Consider the following 19,264-nt stretch of genomic DNA (forward strand, 5'->3'; position numbering starts at 1 on the left):
GATTGCCCTTCGGCTGGATCGTCGATATCACTCGAAATTAACTCTAAAATATTTAATTAATGAAGACAAATACAACTAAAATAAGTACACCGACTAAAATAACACAAAAGACTTCCTATAATTATTTTTACATCAAATAACTTCCTTTGATTGCCCTTCGGTTGGATCGTCGATATCACTCGAAATTAACCTGGTGGTGAAATTTCAGTTTGATCATCCGTATCACGTAGATTCTCTTCTGTTCTTAAACTTTAATTATCTTTTTTATTCTTTCTTTCCTCAAACTTTAATTCTTCCGTTAGCTATTAATTAAATTAGGGGTTTATCCTGCTATGTATGTCTTCCACTGAAGATCTGAACTTTTTGTTACTAATTATATATATAACTCTTCATACTACTACGGTGCTGCTGAAATTTGAAATTTTTGGTACTCAATTTTTTGGTTCAGAACTGGTGCAGGGCACTCCAAATTAAAATTTCCCCTTTTTAATTTGTATGATCAGCTGTCTTGCAGTTAATTTTTAGTGGGTCAAAATCAAAATTTATTGTTAATCTGGTTATAATAAATTCATATATTGAAGGACTTGACTTAATTTGTTTTTGTTGTTTTTACTAGTGGATTAAATAGTGATGGATTTGCAAAGAAAAAGAAAAAAAATAGCGATGAAGGAAAAAATGATGGAATTGTATGAAGCCGCCAAAAGAGCGGCAATGGCAGCGGTGTGGAGGGAGGGAGGGGTGGAGGAAGCACAGTGCCTTGATGCTTTGGATCAGCTCAAGAATTGTTCAATCACTTATCAACTTCTTGTCTCTACTCAGGTACTATTAAATTACTAATCACTCATAGATATATGTTTAAACTCTATAATAAAGTGGATTGAGGATAGACAGCCCTGCCTAATTAAAATAAAATACTAAATTCAGTATTGGGGATGTCCGCACCAGAGAATTGGCACATGTGGATCCCTATCCATTTGCATTCAGCCTGAATGAACTTGATTAGTAATTAATGAAATTTCAGAACAGTTTTTTTACATTTTTCTATTAACATAATATCGATCTCAGGTTGTAAGACATCTCACACATATGCTAAGGCATCCCTGTCGGAAAATCCAGCTATTTACTCGTGATCTGATTTGGTCATGGAATGACCTGTACTTGGGGGTTGACTATGACAATAATGTTATTGTTGTGACAAAGAAAGCAAAGGTGGTCAAGAATGTCAAAGTTGAAGAAGTGATTAATGAATATCAAGGCAATGTTCCTAACGCTTCGAACTCTCTTAAATGCAATGATTGTATTAGGGAGATTGTAAGGGAAAAACTCTACGGTGCCCTCTCCAAAGTTTCTGAGGAGGCTGGTCATGACAATAAAGAAATTATTGATCAAGTGAGGGCTTGCGATCCAATTCAAGTAGCTATATCGGTGGAGTCTGCGATTTATGAAAATTGGGGCAGATCTACTGGGACCTATAAGTTCAAGTACAGATGCTTACTATTTAACATCAATGATCCAACAAATCGGGAGTTCCGAAAGAAAGTTCTTCTTGGACGTGTTAAACCAGAGAAAATTGTCAACATGACCGCAAAAGAAATGGCTAGTGATAAAATGCAACTCTGGTATGAAAATCTGGAGAAGGAGAGAGCTGGAACTAATGGTCGAATATTTTCTGGAATTGTATCACCGAAAAAAATAATTTCCGGCATTTGCAAATGCGGTCGATGTGGACACACAAGGATGTCCTTCATATCATTGAGAAGGCATATAGCTTGCTTGAACTGCAATCAGTACTGGGATTCGACTAATCCTGGAATTGAAGTGCTTCCGATTTAGTTTGAAAGAAGCATCACTAGAAGACTTTAGCTATATATGAAGCAGCTACTCGGACTCTGGTTTTTGAACTCTAACATAGGGCCTCTAGGGTTCTGTTTGATTTAATTTTCACTTTTAGCTTTAAATATGCTATTTTAATTTCGTTTTTTTTCATTTATTTTAATTTTTTATTTTCTTACGAATGAACCTCGTTATGGAAGGATATTGTTGATACTCGAAACCACAAAAACAATCACGAGAACATAGTGAGTCTAACTAATAATATATAGTAAATATAATTTTTAAATAATAATTTTAACAAAATTTTAAATATATAATAGATTTTTCATCATACAAGTGTAAATCAAATCAACTTAGTTTTCTAGTTATAAGAGTTAGTGTTTACCAAAACACTTTAGTGCTGTAACTTAAAAATTATATCTACCCAACCTTAATTCCAAACAGGACCTTAATCTTAACATAAATAGCACAAATAAATCTTTACAATGATGGAAGAGATAGAAATAACAAAGTAATTAAACCGGTTACTGGGAATAGGAAAAGTACTACTAAATGATTTTTTTTGAAAAACATTTCAGTGTGACATATATAATATATATCATTACTAGAAATTTAGTAATTTTATTATTACTATCATTATCACTATATTTTGGTCCTCAAGTTCAAAGGTTGTTGCACATGGAATGTATGACAACCGCAACTTTTTAACCTACGATGTCATGTCATTGTTGAAAACTGAGGAGAACTAAATTGCTTGAAACTGAAAGTATTTGGGTAATTAAAACATTTTGCTAAATTGAAGGACTTAATTGATGTTTTGTAAGAGACACTACAACACTCATGACTCACTCTTTTTTCTCTCTTCTAATTCTTCACTCTTCACTTGGTACTCACAATAAAAAGCTTAGGGGTATTAATAATATTATAGCACTATTGCAAACCACACAAATATTAAATTACAAAACTTTAACAACCATATTTGATAAATATCTCTACGCATTCAAGAGATTTCTTTAATTAAATATTTTTACCACCTTTAGATATTTTTAGATTAGAGATATCTCCCATTCTCTACATAATTCTTGAATCTTTCATGAATTGAGATTTGAACTTGGGATTGGAGAAATGTAATTGGATTGGATAATGAAATTGGTGTTGGACTTTTAATACTCCCCCTCAACACCAACTTTAATCCTTTGATTTATATTGAGTTGTTCGCAGAACTCTTCAAACTTTTTAGTACCAAGAGTTCTTGTAAACAAATTCACAACTTGATCGTTTGTCTTAACATACCTCATTTCAACTTCATCTTGCAAGACTTTTTCCTTGATGAAGTAATGGTGCACCTCCACATGCTTAGTTCTTGTATGAAAAACTGGATTTTATGCCAAGTTTATCACCGATTGATTATTGCAATACAAAGGTATTATGTAATCTCCTAGTTGGTACAGATCCTTCATCAAATGCATCAATCAAGTGCATTCTTGAGCTGCCATCACTACTGCTCTATACTCTGCTTCAATAGTCGATAATGACATAGTTGATTGTCTCTTACTACACTAAGAAACTACTTAAGACCCAATTTTGAAAACGTATCCAGTAGTTAATATTTTTGTACCATGATCTCCGGCATAGGCAGCGTCACAATAACCAGTCAACTTGCAACTTTCACATTTCTACTATAGTTGATTGTACTTTTCACATATCTTAGCATTTAGAGAACTACTTCCAAGCAAGGCTTATTCAGATTTTGCATATATCGACTTATTACACTCACTGCATATGAAATGTCTAGTTGAGTTAGCGTTAGATAGATTAAACTACCTCTTAATTGTCGATACATTGTTCCATCATGTAAATCTTTGCCTTCGTGTGTGCATAATTTTGTTTTGACTTCCATTTGAGTTGAGATTGGCTTGTATTCCAATATCTTAAACTTCTTCAGCAAGTCTTTGGCATATTTATGTTAGTAAAGAAATATCTACTTATCTATTCAATCAACCTTTAGATTAATGAAGTGCTTAAGCTAACCAAGCTCTTTCATTTGGAAGCAAATTGATAAGTTCTCTTTTATTCATCGAATCTTTTCTTCATTGTCAACAGTAAGAATCAAATCATCCACCTATACTAGTGCAATTGCTAACTTTCCTTCACTAGCTTTGACGAGCAAGATAGAATCAGCATGTGTCACTGAATAACCACTCTAAGTTGGAAATTCAGCAATCCTGCCATACTATGCCTTTGGTGCTTGCTTTAAAACGTAAAGTGCCTATCTTAACTTGCATACATACTTTAGATGAGCTTTATTCTCAAGTCCTCTTAGTTGATTCATATAGATCTCTCGATTTTATAAGTACTAATTCATATCTTAGATTTTATGAATCATTTGTAATTTACATTATAGATTATTTAATTCATTTAAATATTGTTAAGCATTTCATTTTTTCTAATTTTATGCAAAATTTGATGTTACATTTATTATTGTATAATTATTGTTTTAGACAGATTTTGGAGGAAAGAAAAAAAAACTATTTAGAATAATAGATTTGTTTTTTTGGGTGATTGAGGTACCTCACTAGGTTGTTGTGTGCGATATTTCTAAATTCGAAGGAGGTGAGAAGGGATAAAGGAGGTGGTGACAACGGTGAGAGGTCTGAATCAAGAAAAAGGTCCTTTGAAATAAGCTTTAAGCCTGCAAAATAATGAAATATAGGTTAGAGGTGAAGCCGGGGTGCCCCGGCGTTCACACTCCGACGCTCAAGTCAGCAACTTAATCTTTTTTATGGTGGAGAGAGCTTGCCAGCCCTCTGAAAATAATAGCTTAAGGTTGAAAAAGGCTTATTTTGTAGAGTATGTGTTCATGAATGAATGATGAGAATAGAACCTGGACACCTTAATATATCGAGTACCCCAACTGGCACATGGTGTATTTTTTATGGCTATTGGTTGTCCCTTTTCAGACCTTTTACGTCCTTTTACCTTTTTTTATGATTTTTGAGTCGTTATTGTGCATGCTTGGAGAACAAGAAGGCATTCACGGCGTATCTTATCCTTTTTGGGTACGTGACGCATGTTGGAGAATAGTCCAAGGTACCTCAGTCAGTGGCTGTCTGATAAGGTGATTGAGGACTATTGTCCTTGGGACAGCTGATAACTCTATGAAATGAGAGTTATTATGGCAATTTTAGATTTAAATCAAGATCACTTAGAGAGTAAATGATGTGTTTCTATTGCACTTTTGTTACATTTTGCATAAATAATTAATTTAGTTAGTCTTAATAAGTTTGGCTCAATTTAAAGTAATTTGTGCTCAAATTGTGTGAATAATTGCAGGTTTTTAGAAGCATAGGATTCAAGGAGAGAATGTGGAAGCAATAGGCTGGCACAAATGAAGAAGAATATGGCCACAAAAGAAGAAAAACAAAATCTGGAACAGTACAGCGCTAGAGTAGTTGCTGGGGTAACCATTGCCGTAGCAATTCTGGAACAACGATAGAGAAAACTTAGCATGGGAAACCTGCAGGATTGCGATCTGTAGTTTCCTAATCTGACTCATGCTCGCCCTAGACTCTCACTTACCTTAAGTTTCAGTATAAAAAGAGGTGCGCAACATATAGAACGACGGCAAGGAATTAACATTGAGAAAATCAAGAGGAAAAGAAGAAGAAAATTCAGAATTCAAGGGAACCAAGGCTATATCATTAAAGAATCCAGCGGAGTTGTTTGGACTCAGTCTTCATTATTCTTTACTTGTTCCTTTCTCTACTCTTTGATTGAACCAATGTATTTAGTGACCATTAGTTCGCTATTTGTTTTTGTTTTTCAAAGTATGAACTAAACTTGCTTGTAGTTGAGTGACAAACAATCTAATGGGTTATTGACTGTTCTTGTGAGTTTCTATATAATTGTTGTAGCATTTTACTCTAGTAGCTATTATTATAACTGTTATTTCAATTGAACACCCATTTAATGGTTCAAGTTAAGATAGAGCCGCAAAAGGCATGTCTTAGTGGATATTATTAGAGTAATACTTTATCTTAATTTGAGTTTCTTGGATTAAGTTTATCTTGAATCCCATAAGGGGTATACTTGAAGTTAAGATTTATGACAAACTAGACATAGGTACTCACCTTGTAGTGTGGAGAGGATAGATGTTCATAATGTCATGCCTCGGGTAGAATAGCAACTGGTCATTGCTATGATACTTAAAGGTATGAGAAATCTAACACGCGACAGCTGAGGATGCAAAATAATTCTGCCCAGTGCTGTAGGAATTGTTGTAGCAACTGGTGTTAACTTGATTTAAAACAGTCAGCCCATGAAGAAAGTTAGATCATTCAACTACCCTATTCTCCATTGATTTTTACACACCGTTTACTTAGTTTATTTTATCATTACGATTATTTATTTTATTTCCTTATCATTGTCAATTTAGTTGATATACAACTTTGAACTTATTCATCTTGGAACTAAAGTAGATAGTATTATTGTGATTGCTGAAGCATTTCTAGTAACATCAATCCCTGTGGAGACGATCTTGAATACTCATCACTTTATTTTTTGTTGTGTACACTTGTAAATTGATATCAATATCAATTGAGTTAAATTTCACCAACAATAGCGTCCTTTACTTTTGGCAGAAGTGATAGGCGGTTGTCGCCACTTTGTTAGTATGATATTTTATTATTTAATTTTGACAAAGTCAAATATTATCCTTCAAGCGATGGAGACGTCTCTCATGGCTGACTTTTCAGAGAACTTTCCTCGTTCGTTTCAAATCTGACCTGTCGGGTACCCCGGGTACCGAGTTAAGCAAGGTAGGTGAAGTACCCTGAATATCGCATTATGCAAGGTACCCCGAATAATGAGTTATGTGAGGTACCACAGGTACCGAGTTATGTGGGGTACCCCAAATGCGTACAGTGATTACTTATAGTCATTCTACCTCATTGACACGTGGTGTTTTACTATAACTTTTCCTCTTTCTCTCTAAACAAATCCCATTTAGTTTCTTTTTGGCGAGAAGTATTGGAGGCAAAACAAACTCGCATAAAGAGTAGGAGCAACACGTGACGATGTGAAGTTTAGCTTGATGACCAGTTGAATAGGAAAAAAAGGGTACCTCACTTACCCTTCTTTAAGTTGACCATATTGGTTCTCACGTCCAAAAAACTGCTCCTTCACTTTCCTTTTCCAAGTTTAACCAATCTCGCTCTTCGAGTGTTCAGAGAGCTACTTTACAAAACTTAGAGTATATCAAGGTTAAGTGTTACATTCCTTTTTTGGCATTCTTTTTTTGGTTGACCTCTGGTTACCCCACAAGAATGAAACCATAGAGTGCCCCAAGACAGATGGGATAGCCCTTCATATTAATCTGGTACTCCACACATGCCTCCAGTAAGGCCTTTAAGTATTATGGTCGGAATTAATTGGGAGAGATTCTCACTTAGAGAGTTGAAAGGACTATACAGAGGGAAAACGATGTGTTGAGCGTGCATAGATTAGAGTAGGTTGGGCTAACTAATGAAAGCCTTCTATCGGTTACTTAGCATAGGCCGTATACAGCTAGAATGTGTTCTTGAGATAACCTTCCTCATCCGGTGTTTGTTTTTGTTTTCTGCATTTCATTCCCTTTTTTTTTCTTCTTTTCTGCGTTCTGAGATCTGACTAGGTGCATGGGGTACCCTGAGTACCCTTGAGCTTAGATATTCATTGAGTTATCTCTTACTTCATGATTGAGCAACCCAATTTCATCATCAAGATGGCGATTCATCCGTATATGATTGATGTTAATCTTTAGGAGATTATGGCGATTCTTAATACCTTTCTCGATATTTCTTATAGTCCTTCTTGGTATATTCGATGAATGGCTTTCTGTCGTAGGATACCCTGAGTACCTTGGGTACCCTTTTGGTGTATTTGAAGAGTGACTTTCTAGCGTGGGGTATCTTGGGTATATGACGATTTTCTTGGAAATGCTTACTGCAAACTTCACGCCATATGCGTAATCAGCATATGGTGATTTTCTTGGAAATGCTTGCTACAAACTTCACAAAACTTGTGGCGATTCCTTCTATGAGATGGTGGAAAATCTCATGATCCACCATTCACTCTAAATCAAATATGCAAAACAAATAGTGATAAAGGTGGTTGCTCGCCCACCCTCATGTAAGATGGTCGAAAATCTCATAATCCACCATTCGTGTGGAATCAAATATACAATATAGATTGAGATAAAGGTAGTTGCTCGCCTACTCTTATGTGAGATGGTCGAAAACCTCATGATTCGCCATTCGCGTGGAATCAATCAAATAAATAACATAGATTGAGATAAAAGTGGCTGCTCGCCTACCCTTATGCTAGATGGTCGAAAACCTCATGATCCTCAATTTGCATCGATTTAAATATGGCAAAAAAATAATGATAAAGGCAGCTACTAGCATGCATGTTGCTGGGTCTGGTGTTGAGTAGATTATAATGATCAGGAATAGGTCAGTTATCCCAGTTTACTCTGAAATAAGGCGATCTCTGGATAATATCTTACGTTATAGTAAACAATGCTCAATGACATATATGGAGTTAGTTTAATAGTAAACATATTCTTATAGTACTTTAAACTTACTAATCCATATCAAATAATCGAAAGGCAAATAAAAAAGCACACATCATCAAATTTGGTAAAGCAAATGCATTCATAAAAAGTGGAGATATAGATCATTATATAACACTATTTTATTATCCTAAAGAGAATATGGGGGATCTTGGGATCACTTGTTGTCATCAGAGACTGAGGGAATTAAAAGGTGTAACTAACCATAGACTTCAAACACGTAAGCATTAAAGAAAACAAAAAAAAATAGACAAAAGGAGGTAGAGTGTTATCACTTTATTAGTAGTACAATCTTCCTCTATTGAAGCTAATGATGATTACTCTCATACCACTTCTATGTCAATTGGAAGAGCCATCAATATTGATTCTCCAAAGTTGTTCTCCTTTTACTGCTAGTCCGATCTCGCTCGGGTATCCCAAGATTCCTTACCCCCAGAGTTATTGGCGACTTTAGTCAAGAAATCGGCAATGACTTGAGCTTTGCCGGCCGAGCAAGGCTTACAGGCCAACTTCTCTGAGGTAGGGTACTTCATTTTCACTTTTAGAATTTGGGGATCCAAAGGTACAACAAACTCGCAGCTGGAATGTTTCCGAACATCATGGGGTAACTCGAGTACACCAGACACAACTGTTTCTACTCCCATTGGCGAGGCTCCCGGCTGCTTTTGTAGGCCAGTTGTCTGAGAAGCTTTTTGTGTGCTATTCTCTGCTGTCTAACAAGTGCTCGCTTAGTCAAGTAAAGTGTTGGCTTTCTATTAGTTAGGTAACCCTTCAATAGTGGATCAGAAGCTATTTGGTTAGTGACTTTGGAGGCAATAGAGTAACAACCACAAGTTAACTGTTGATCCCCTTTGATGGTGATAACTTCATGGGCTGTTGGAATTTTCATAGTGAGGTAGTGCATGGATACAACTGCCTTTGTTGCCACCAAGAATGGCATATCCAATATAATATTATAGGCACCCGAGTGATCCACAACCACGAGTTAACTGTTGATCCCCTTTGATGGTGATAACTTCATGGGCTGTTGGAATTTTCATAGTGAGGTAGTGCATGAATACAACTGCCTTTGTTGCCACCAAGAATGGCCTACCCAATATAATATTATAGGCACCCGAGTGATCCACAATAAGAAAATCAATCATATGAACAATATGGTGAAGTACCTTACCAAATGTAACGAGCTGTGTGATGATACCTTTTGAGATGACCATATCCCTAGTGAACCCAATAAGAGGTGCAGCACATGAAGCGATTTTTGGCGACTCAATTAATAATTTATCCAAGACGTTTTTGAAAATGATATTGAGGGAGTTGTCGGTGTCTACAAGAGTCGTTGCCACTTTGCTAGTAACAAACTTCAATGTAATTACTAAGGCATCATCATGGGGGTACGAGATACATTAAGTATCTTTTCTGTGAAAATGATTGGCGGGGGATGGTGCGGTACCTGAGGTACTCCCTGTCCGATGAAGTTGACTTTCCCACTAATATTGGCTACTAACGGTAGTAATCTGCCATAACTTTTGATGGCCCTTTTGGACTGGCCAGCTAGAGTAGGGTCGTCCGCTATCATCCGCACATATATGCCTTTCTTGGGTCCTTGGGGTGCCTCCCGTTCGGGACTGTTATCAACTATGTGTTTGCCCTTGCCTTGCTGCAAGGACTTCCGAGCTTCTATCATGCCAGCAACAAACTCCTCGAGGTACCTACTAAGAATCAAAGATTCAATCTCCTCGCGCAAACTGAAACACTCAGTTGTATTGTGACCGAAATCCTCGTGGAACTCGCAATACTTTAGACTCCGCTTGATGTTGGGGTACCTCTTTATTGGTTGTGCAGGGAAACGATTTAGCGAATGGTAAAATTCGTACCAAGGTTTCAGTGGTCGCTATCATTGTTCTGGTGGCGGCGATCTAAGAAGTTGGGTACCCTTGAGACACCAGGAGCATTGTACCCTCGTTCGCGCTGGGTAACTCATGGCGGGCTTCGTACCCGGGGTACCCTCGGTGTTGAGGTTTCCGTCTTCTTAGGCTTCTCCTTACTTTTCATGACTTCGGCTTTATCTTCTTGCCATTTTAGTTGGCATTTCTCATCTATCTCCACCTGCTGCAACGCTCGAGAATGGGCTTCCCCATATAAAAGCGGGCGTTTCTTTTAAAAAGAACGTCATAACTTGTCCAACCGTAAATTTTTCTCAAAGTGGGTCGATGTGTATTTGTGTCCAAACACTTCGGTTCGCAGCACCTCTTGGTAGAACGGCTCACATACTCCGCCAAAGGTTCGGATTCCTCTTGCTTGGTGAAGGCAAGTTTAAAGGCTACCCTATCTTGAATGGAAGAATAGGAAAACTCTTTAGTGAATTTAGATAAGAGCTGGTGTAGAGAGGATATACTACCTGTCTTCAACGGTTAAAACTATAATTTCACGGGGCCCGTGAGTGTGTGTGTATAAACATCCTACATATGGCATTCTCGTCCACACCCTTGATAAGCATTTGGTCATGGTATAATTTAGCATGCTCCGAGAGATCGGTGGTACCTGAGTATTAGGGTATCTGTGGCATGGTGAAAGCCTCGGGGAGAGCTGCCATATGAATCTCCATTGTGAATGACGAGTGGTATGTCATTGATGTTGGAGCACTTGTAATGTTTTGTCTTTCGGAAAAGAGCTTCACTTGGGCTTCTAGGTGCTCCATTTCTTCCACGAACTCGAGGGGTACCCCAAGGGCACCTGATGTTGTCACTACCATTTAAGAAGCCATTTTGGCATTTAATTTGTCACGAAGATCCTTGTGGGCTTGCTTTGCACACCTAGTACCCTGGCTGCTACGGGAATTGTAAGAGACGGTGGAACATTCATCTCGAGAGCCCACGATTTGAAACTTAGAGCGGGTACCCGATGGCCCATGTTTTGGCCTGCTGGTCTCGGGTATCTCAGCTCTTAGTGTGATTTGTTGGTCTGCTTATTGTAGTGGAGCATCCGGGGTCGCTGGCGGCGGTGATTTTTCGGGCCCTCTAGATCCCACTGCCCTAAGAATTGCATGAGCAAGATCCTCAAAACGCTTATGAGAGATGGGCTCTTCATCTTGGCGAATATCGATCGATTGTTTGACTGATCCCACTACCCTACTCTCCTTGTGGGATCACTGCCTTCACCATTGCTGTCATCTCCCATCCTTGTAAGATCCGTCGTTAAACCTTCAGAAGGTACGTCGAGTGTCATGTATTGGAGCACACACAACAACTAGTTTGATAACCACTGTGGAGGCTTCTTGTGTGATCCCCACTAGACGACGCTAATTCTTTTAGACATATTTTGGAGGAAAGGAAAAAAGAAAACCTATCTAGAATAATAAATTTGTCTTTTTGGGTAATTGGGGTACCTCACTAGGTTGTTGTGTGCGATATTTCTAAATTCGAATGAGGTAAGAATGGATGAGGAGGTGATGACGACGGTGAGAGGTATGAATCAAGAAAAAGGTCCTTCGAAATAAGTTTTAAGCATGCAAAACAATGAAATAGAGCATAGAGGTGAAACTGGGGTGCCCCAGTGTTCACACTCCGACGCTCAAGTGTAAAGTATTACTAAAATATTAACTTACTATATAGTACTCAAAAATCTTTGTTTCAACTATTGTTCTACTAATTTTGTGTTGAACCTTCCCATTAACTAGTCAATGTACTTGTATTACTAAAAACAATAATATTAGTAAGGTGAATTATGTTTGACCCCTTACTATTTTAGTAAATATTAACTTACTATATAGTATTGAAAAATCTTTATTACAACCCTTGATCTTTTTAAATATTTTGTCTATAATCTAAATCCATTTTTTTTCTATTTTATTCACTTCAGATCTCTTAAATTTGATTGTATATATACTTGAACGTTTAATCTTTATACATATTTATTCTCACTTTATCGCTTTAATTAATTATTTTTAGTTATCAAGTAAATTAATGCATTTATTTTCATCTTTCTCTTTACTCTTTAAATAATTTCTTTAATTTTTCAAAACTTTGACAGTAAATTAAAAGTAGATGTAAGAGGTGCATGCAATTGCTGCATTATAAAATGGTGATCTACCTTAGAGCGGTTTCAATATAGTTGGACCCTTACTACAATCATGAGATTTTTTAACAATATTTTTTCTTATAATGAGTATTCTTCCTTTTCATTTTTAAGTATGTATATAATTTTCAATTTATAAAATAAGTTCTTCAATTTTCAAGACTTAGCAAAAATAATTTTCAGAAATTTATTATGGCCAATATGATATGATGAAAATCTAACATTATAGTAAAAACATTTTGTAATAGGATTTTGCATGTTTCATTAATTTGTCTTTTTCAAATGGTCTTTTTTACTCATAAATTTATTGGCATTTATTTGCAAATAAATTATAATGTCCTATTAACAATAATTGCCCAGCATACATTCCTTTAATTTCTAAAAACGCACTCCTTTATACAAGTGTAAAGTTCTCAATCTACCTTAAAAAATTCTACATGCATAAACTTTACCTATCAATAAAATTTTTTAAATCCCTACTTTGCATTTGAATTTATCAAATTCTTGGTATATTAGTTCAATTTTTAGGTTAACTTCTTCCACTCTTGTTCCCACCATTTTTTAGTTCTATAATCCAACTCCTTTCATTAAATTCTAACATTTTGCTTGGATATTTCAAATTCATTTTCTAGATCTCGATTGATTGTTAAACTTTATCAGCTTTTTGTTGAGTTCTTCAAACTTTTAGGTTATGTTCCTCAACTCTTGTTTCCACCATTTTTTTTGCTCTATATTTCTACTATTTTCATTTAATTTCAATATTTTCGTGAATATTTCAAGTTTTTTTTTTATGGTTCCTACTTATTGTTGGATTTATCATATTCTTGGTAACTCTTTTAAAATTTTAGGGTTAACCTCTTCAGCTCTTTTTTCCACCACTTATTGGTTCTATATTCTCACTCTTTTTATTGAATTCCAACATTTTGTTAGGATATTTCAAGTTCAATTTCTAGATCCTTACTTTCTGTTAAAATTTATCAAATTCTTGATAGGTTATTTCAACTCTTTTTTCCATCGGTTATTGGTTCTATATTTCCACTCTTTTCATTAAATTCCAAATTTTTAGGTTGATATTTCAAGTTTATTTTTTATATTTCTATATTCTGTTAGACTTTATCTAGTTATTGCTAAGTTGGTCCAACTTATTTTTCCACCACTTTTTGGGTTCAATATTTTTGCTCTTTTTATTGAATTCCAACATTTTGGGTAAATATGTCAAATTTTCTTTTTAAATTCTTACTTTGTGTTTGAATTTATCAAATTCTTGGTATATTATTTCAACTTTTATGTTAACTTCTTCCATTCTTACTCCCACCACTTTTTAGTTCTATAATCCAACTCTTTTCATTGAATTCTAACATTTTGCTTGGATATTTCAAGTTCATTTTTTAGATCTCGACTAATTGTTAAACTTTATCATATTTTTGTTATTAGAAAAGAAGGTAGGGCAAAAATAAATAATATTCAGAATTTCCAATGCATGTCCTAACTTCTTAGGTAGGATCAAATAAGTTTTATTTGCAATAAGAAAAAAATTAGGCTTTAATACCAAATAAACACAAAATTGTATACACATTTTTACCATCATATTTTTTAAATAATTTTTTTAATAGCAATATTAAAACATAAAATTTATTCTCGGACTAGCATACTTGTTCTATGCAACCTTTATGTCAATTTCAATTTAACGACAAAGTGATCTTTGGAAGCTAAATGAAGAATACATCTACAATGAATAAGAACAAAATTGATTGCATGAATAATATAAATAATCAAATAGCATCTAATATGAAAAACTCAAAAATTACAACAGAAATTAAGCACGTAAAAATAACCGGCAAAAATATCAGTAATTTTAGCTTTTTCTCTATTTTTCTAGCATGAAATACTGGAAAGAAATAAAATTGGTATTAAATCAATATTACAGCTGCATTTAGTTTAGGAAACAAATGAAAAAAGGCAGAACATGAGACTTTAATTTTAAGAACTCTTCAGAAGTACAAATACGACCAAACTACTCTAACAATGCCTGTTAATAAACTACCTTTATTATATTAGTTAACAAAACGCATACACAGAGGTTATACCATGTATGATCTTTAATTCTTTCGTAATTTCCTTATGCAATCATTTTCTGGAAATTTAATATAAACTAATATTTTATTCCTTATAAGGGTTTAGAATTCCTATTATTTTCATTATATTCCAACACTATAAATACATGTTCCAAGTCCTTTTTTAACTAATAATAAATTAACTTTTTAACTAACAATAATGACAATAATATCAATAAGGTGAATTATGGTTGACCCCTTACTATTTTAACAAATATCAATTTACCACATAATACTAAGAATTTTTTATTGCAACCCTTTATCATTTTCAACATTTTGAGTGCATAATCTAAGTCCTTTTTTTCCCTCATCTTCATTACTTCACGAGATCTTTTGAACTTGATTGTATGTATACTTGAGCTTTTAATTTTTATACATACCTATTCTCATTTAATCATTTTAATTAATAGTATTTAGTTGTATTTAAAATAAATTTATGCATTTATTTTCATCTTTCTCTTTACTTTTCAAATTAATTGTGTTAGTTTTTCATTAATTTCAAAGGTAAATAAATAAATATCATGTAAGAATGATTGCAATTGTTTTGCTTCTAAAGATACGATGGTATAAGTTAATAAAAAATACTTGATTTGTATAAAATTTTTACCACTCTATTTTCTTTTCAAAATAGTTTCTTTAATTTCTCATTGCTTCAATAAAAAATTCATGTTATTATAAGTAATTTTTTTTTTGTATTTCTTCTACTATGATTATTTATATTAACTATTACTACAATTATTATTATTAATATCATACCTCATGGGATTTATAGTTAAATATAATAAGAATGTATATATGTCCTACGCTATTTTTGGCACTCTTTTAGATTACTAAGATGTCATTAACATTTTGATTATACAATTGATTTCTGTAAGTTACAAAACTTAGGTGTTGAAATATCATTTTTTGAATGAAATCATTATTCAACACTTCAGGAGATTTGATCATGAATTTTGATCATTTATACTTGAGATTTTGACCTTTGTTCACATTTATGCTGATTTATCATTTAAATAATTATAATTTGCTAACAACATTTTTTTTAACGAGTATCATCCTCTTTTAAACATCAATATAATTCTTCAATTTTTCAGAACTTAATCAAAATAATTTTTCAATGTTTATTATGACTAATGTATGGCATTATGAAAATCTAACAGTATAATAACAACATTTATGATTATGATTTAGGCGTGTTTAATTTATTATTTTTTAAAATGGTTTATTGGCATTTGTTTGTAAATGAATTATAAGGTACTATTAATTTATTCAGTGCTCTAAAAAATAAAGCAAATCAAAATTTCCATTAATCTAAACAGGTTTTAAAAACTTTTAACATCAAATAATTTGCTAATAAAAAATTGAAACTTTCTTAATCTATTTGAGTTGAATTTTATATATATATATATTGGGATCAGTTGACTTCATGAGATTTGAACTTTAATTCATGACAGTCGGTAAAATTTGGCACAAGTTTGTTTATCAACACTATACACCTGCTTTAAAGAAAAAAAAATTAGAAAAAAAATTAATTGATTTGATAATAAAAACATAGAAAAAAAATATATTAATTCTACCCATATTTAATGGTGATCAAATTTGTCTTAAAAAACGCCACCGACCCTCGCATTAAATTTTTCCTTAAAGGGAAGTAGCTTCTTTCTTAAAAAGAATGGAAATAGTTTCCTCTTGAAAGTAGGTAATAGCAATTTGGGTCTCGCCACAATGTAATTGATTTCATAATAAAAGAATAATGATAGAGAGCGAATTTCAGCACCACCTCAACCTCCCACAAGAAAAGAAAATTATTGGAGATTTACAATTTTAGTAATATTGTTGTTATTATAATTCAAAAAAGAAAACTTAGCAAATTTATCCAATCCGTCTGCGTAAAGACTACAGAACCATAAGTTACGCAAAAGCCACCTTATTTAAAACCTTAAACCTTCAGAAAACTCATCGTAACACAACAATCTGCCGAAGCGAAACAAAGACTTTTTTAAATTTTGTCAAGGCAAATCACGATGGCAGAAGGGGAGTCATTCAATAAGGTAATTTTTACTATTCTTTCATCGTATTTATTTCTTAAAGCTTTAACTTTAACTTTGAAAGCTTAAACAGAACAAAATTATAATATTCTCTGACATATTCACTTTCTTTTTTTTTTTTTTAGAAATCCTCGTCATTATTATGTTTTTCATGTTGCTATTTGCTTTTAAGCTGAAAGAATAATATTTGATTTTTTTTTTCCTGCCGTGGTTAGTGTGCCAAGAGAGGCAATAATGGTATGGACCGGATTTCGCTTCTGATCAACGATAAGATAAGAAAAACAGACAATTTGGATGAATATTATACCTGTATTTTACCCATAAAATATCAGGGAAGAAAAGAAAATTATATGGATGACAGCATTAGCGAATTACCCGATGAAATTCTTATAAATGTGTTATCTCGATTGACTATGAAAGAAGCAGTACTGGCCAGCGTCCTCTCAATTACATGGAGATATTTGTGGAAATTTTTTTCTGGTTGTTTGGACTTTGATGATCCGCTAACAATGGCGGATTTGAAATACGATTTGGGTATGGGAACGGAGGCACTTGATGTAGAAAGAAACAAGTTTACAAGTTGGGTCAATTTTGTCTTGAGGTCACTTCAATGTCGAACTATAGAAGGGTTAAGAATATGTTTCGATGTTGTCTGTGATGATGATATTGCTAACTGGATTAATTTTGCTACAGAAAGGAGAGTTCAAAAATTAGAGTTGGATTTTACAAAAGTTCAATTTGGCTCACGGATTCGACAATACAATTTCACCTCCCATCTTGATAGTTATTCCAACTTTAGGTCTCTCACATCCCTACGCTTGACATGCTTAGATATAACTGGAGAGGCTGTTGAAAATTTATTATCTAATTGTCCCCTTCTTGAGGTTTTGAGTGTTAACAATTAGAATTGCTTTAAGAGTCTCAAAGTTTCGGGCGCATCTCTCAAGTTGAGGCGTTTAGAGCTGAAGTATTTGTCAGGTTTCGTGGATCTTGAAATTGATGCTGCAAATCTCATATCATTTGAATTTTTCGCTTATGAGACCACTGTTTCTTTTGTAAATGTCCCAAATCTTGCTGAGGTACACATTGCGTGCACTTATTCCCAGTACTTCATGCATAACCTTAACCAGTTTTCAAGTTTCCTGTCGCAACTACGAACCCTTAAGTTGGAACTTCAATCTGTTAAGGTTTGCATGTTCGATCTTTAATTTTTAACAACTATTATTCTTTAATTTATTTGTATGTAACACTAGTAGTATCTTTATCAAATTGTTTCAGGTTCCTGAGGCGGTCCCATACAATATTCCAATAGTATTTGATCTTAAGCATTTGGAGTTGACAATTAAAGTCAACGATGATGATTGCTTTCTTCCTTGTGCTGCTTTCTTGAAAGCATCTCCTTCATTGCATAGACTTACGCTCAAGGTAGATATTTTCGGAGCTCTATTTGTATTTCTAGACTGCATTTTCTCTATGCATATAACTATTTATAAAAATTTTTCGTTCTTTTTTCCTGTTTCATGCAGTTATTCAAGGTGGAGCCTTCATCTGGGTTTGTACGAACCGTTAAGGATCATCCATACGTAAGCCTCCGAGATTTAAGCATTAGGGAGGTGGAATTGATTGGATTCATGGGGCTTTCAACTGATACCGAGTTTTTGATTTGTTTGATTGAGAATGCCAAGCAGTTGGACAAAGTAACTCATTATCCTTGTCCACCATTCTTCCTTGGAAAGCCAATAGAATTGTGCCATAGAGACACCAAGGAGTATCAGTCTATTAGAAAGCGTGCTGTTGAGTTTGCAGCAAACTATCCTCAGTTGGACTTTGTAATACCATGAATTATTATCTGTATTGGTTGTTTGATAGAACAATTTGCTGTGTTTCTGTTGAGAAAATTTTGAAAAAGATAAACTAAAGTTTTCATTTGAGTTTATATGTTAAGACTCTGTTTGATACAGTTTTTCAAGTAGAGTTTATTCAAGTAAAGCTTTTATAAATAGAGCTTTTATTAAAAAAAAATTTAGTTGTTTGATTGTCAATAACAACTTTTATTAAAAGTTTGAGCTTCTATATATTTTAATAATTAAAATATTTTCAATAAGAGCTTTTATTAAATTGTCAATTAGGTAGTGGATATTTTATATATTTTAATACTTAAAAAAAGCTATTCAACCTCTATTTCTAAAAGCCCCAAATTTGATCTTTTCCTAGTAGCGGTAAATAACTTATTTAAGTTTTGAAAGCCCTATTAGAAAAACAGTCAAACAACAATAAAAATTATGATAAGAGCTTATGAGATTAAATAAGTAATTATGACCATTAAATAAGTTATACCAAACAGGCACTAAGTAGAATTATGAAAAATTTGTTGGTGTTTTGCCAATAATATTCCAAGTTGTAACATTAAAATTATAGGTTATGAGACCAAGTTGCCTTTAATTTTCCACTGAAATTTTAAATGGCCTTTTGCTGAAGCACGACACACTGCTTGGCACAGCCCGGGTGGGACTTGTTGTAGACCAGGTTGGACCAATCTTGGGCAAGAATATTAAAAGAGTTGTGATATTTGATCCCTTATTATA

The 19,264-nt window shown here is 33.9% G+C and overlaps 2 protein-coding genes across 2 annotated transcripts; both read left to right on the forward strand.

The window, feature by feature from the left end:
• The first annotated feature begins 663 nt into the window (after window positions 1-663).
• LOC18047622 (transcription elongation factor TFIIS) lies at window positions 664-1,833 on the forward strand. The gene is made up of 2 exons (XM_024187758.1): window positions 664-819; window positions 1,066-1,833. Exons 1-2 carry the CDS (start codon window positions 664-666, stop codon window positions 1,831-1,833), a joined length of 924 nt encoding a protein of 307 aa, XP_024043526.1.
• A 15,355-nt stretch (window positions 1,834-17,188) lies between these two features.
• On the forward strand, window positions 17,189-18,520 carry LOC18047623. The gene is made up of 4 exons (XM_024187456.1): window positions 17,189-17,380; window positions 17,597-17,866; window positions 17,958-18,104; window positions 18,206-18,520. The coding sequence occupies exons 1-4, from the start codon at window positions 17,189-17,191 to the stop codon at window positions 18,518-18,520; spliced, it is 924 nt and encodes a 307-aa protein (XP_024043224.1).
• Window positions 18,521-19,264: the final 744 nt, after the last annotated feature.

Source organism: Citrus clementina, unplaced genomic scaffold, assembly GCF_000493195.1.
Source record: "Citrus clementina cultivar Clemenules unplaced genomic scaffold, Citrus_clementina_v1.0 scaffold_3, whole genome shotgun sequence".
Lineage (NCBI taxonomy): Eukaryota > Viridiplantae > Streptophyta > Magnoliopsida > Sapindales > Rutaceae > Citrus > Citrus x clementina.